We start from the raw sequence: 2,500 nt of genomic DNA, 5'->3' as shown, positions 1-2,500 counted from the left end.
CGGAACACTTTTACTCAAAAAAATCAGATTCAATCAATTTTACTTAATCATCGCCAACCCTGCAAAACACTCCATGAAAAGACCATCAACTTATACCAGAGGCTTTCCAGCACCCCTTATGACTCTTTCCCAAGGACACAAAGAAGATTACCCAGATTCAATTAATTTTACTTAATCATCGCCAACCCTGCAAAACACTCCATGAAAAGACCATCAACTTATACCAGAGGCTTTCCAGCACCCCTTATGACTCTTTCCCAAGGCCAGACAGAAGATTACCCAGATTCAATTAATTTTACTTAATCATCGCCAACCCTGCAAAACACTCCATGAAAAGACCATCAACTTATACTAGAGGCTTTCCAGCACCCCTTATGACTCTTTCCCAAGGACACAGAAGATTACCCAGATTCAATTAATTTTACTTAATCATCGCCAACCCTGCAAAACACTCCATGAAAAGACCATCAACTTATACTAGAGGCTTTCCAGCACCCATTCTGACTCTTTCCCAAGGCCACACATAAGATTACCCAGATTCAATTAATTTTACTTAATCATCGCCAACCCTGCAAAACACTCCATGAAAAGACCATCAACTTATACCAGAGGCTTTCCAGCACCCCTTATGACTCTTTCCCAAGGACACAGAGAAGATTACCCAGATTCAATTAATTTTACTTAATCATCGCCAACCCTGCAAAACACTCCATGAAAAGACCATCAACTTATACCAGAGGCTTTCCAGCACCCATTCTGACTCTTTCCCAAGGCCATACAGAAGATTACCCAGATTCAATTAATTTTACTTAATCATCGCCAACCCTGCAAAACACTACATGAAAAGACCATCAACTTATACCAGAGGCTTTCCAGCACCCATTCTGACTCTTTCCCAAGGCCACACATAAGATTACCCAGATTCAATTAATTTTACTTAATCATCGCCAACCCTGCAAAACACTCCATGAAAAGACCATCAACTTATACCAGAGGCTTTCCAGCACCCCTTATGACTCTTTCCCAGGGCCACAGAGAAGATTACCCAGATTCAATTAATTTTACTTAATCATCGCCAACCCTGCAAAACACTCCATGAAAAGACCATCAACTTATACCAGAGGCTTTCCAACACCCATTCTGACTCTTTCCCTAGGCCATACAGAAGATTACCCAGGTTTTCAAGGTGGAGAAGTCACACCAAGCAATGACCAGGCTCACTAAACACTCCCTGGGAAGCCTGAGTGTCGATACACTTATGGATGCTACAGACAGACTCCTTGTGTTCTGGGCGCCTCCATAACACCCTGGGCCAAGACACTCTGCCCTAACAAGAAGAAGAAGAAGAGGAAGAAGAGGAAGAAGAAGAGGAGGAGGAAGAGATATTAGAAGAAGAAATACCACCACTACTACTACTACTACTACGAGAGAGAGAGAGAGAGAAATATACATACATACTTACATAAACAAAAAAAGACAGAGACAGAGAGAGAGAGAGAGAGAGAGAGAGAGAGAGAGAGAGAGAGAGAAATATACATACATATTTACATAAACAAAAAGAGACAGAGAGAGAGAGAGAGAGAGAGAGAGAGAGAGAGAGAGAGAGAGAGAGAGAGAGAAGGAGGGTCTGGAAGGATGCCAAACAGGAAACATAAGGACCAATCCTACTCCCCCTCCCCCCCTTTTCCCTCCCCCTCCCTTCCCTTACCTTACCTTCCCTTCCCTTCAATTCACTTCCCTATTTTTCCTTTCCTTTCTATCTCTTTACTTCCTCTTCCTTTCCCTTCCCTTCCTTCTCCTTCCCTTCCCTATTCTTCCTTTCCTTTCTATCTCCTCCCTTCCCTTCCCTTACCTTCAATTCACTTCCCTATTTATTTATTTCCTTCCCCTTCCCTTCCCTTCCTTTCCTCGCCTTCTCTTTCCTTCCTTTTCCTTTCCTTCCCATCCCATCTCTTCTCCTCCCCTTCCTATTCCTTCCCTTTCCTCTCCTCTTCCCTTCCTTTCCTTCTCTTTCCTTTCTTTTCCTTTCCTTCCCATCCCATCTCTTCTCCCCCCTTCCTATCCCTTTCCTTCCTTCCTCTTCCCTTCCTTTCCCATCCCATCCCTTCCCTTCCCTTTCCTTCCCATCCCATCCCTTCCTGTCCCTTCCCTTCCCTAACTTAACTTCACTTCTCCATCTAATAATAATAGTAATAGTAGTAGTAGTAGTAGTAGTAGTAGTAGTAGTAGTAGTAGTAGTAGTAGTAGTAGTAGTAGTAGTATCAATAGTAACAGACACTCACCTCTCCTCGAAGGCTTCCAACAGTCGCACATCAAGGATGTTTTCAATGGGCTCCCAGGTGTTGTGTCTGTGAGGGAGAGAGAGAAACTCGTTAACACACACACAGGTACATAAATAAATAAATAATAATAAAAACACTTCAATGGTATATATATGTGTGTGTGTGTGTGTGTGTGTGTGTGTGTATACAGGATTTGACATCACACAAATTTATTTCGA

General features: G+C 42.6%; 1 protein-coding gene across 1 annotated transcript in view; it reads right to left on the bottom strand.

Annotated features, from left to right (window-relative positions):
- LOC126989044 (polycomb group protein Pc-like) overlaps positions 1-2,500 on the bottom strand; it is a 20,467-nt gene that overhangs the window by 11,779 nt on the left and 6,188 nt on the right. The window contains exon 3 of the mRNA XM_050847591.1: positions 2,283-2,348. Within this exon, the coding sequence (XP_050703548.1) occupies positions 2,283-2,348 (66 nt within the window). The remainder of the gene's footprint in view (positions 1-2,282; positions 2,349-2,500) is intronic.

The sequence above is a fragment of the Eriocheir sinensis genome, unplaced genomic scaffold (genome assembly GCF_024679095.1).
Source record: "Eriocheir sinensis breed Jianghai 21 unplaced genomic scaffold, ASM2467909v1 Scaffold103, whole genome shotgun sequence".
NCBI lineage: Eukaryota > Metazoa > Arthropoda > Malacostraca > Decapoda > Varunidae > Eriocheir > Eriocheir sinensis.
Note: the sequence above shows the minus strand (reverse complement) of the source record. Positions and strands in the feature narration are given on the sequence as shown.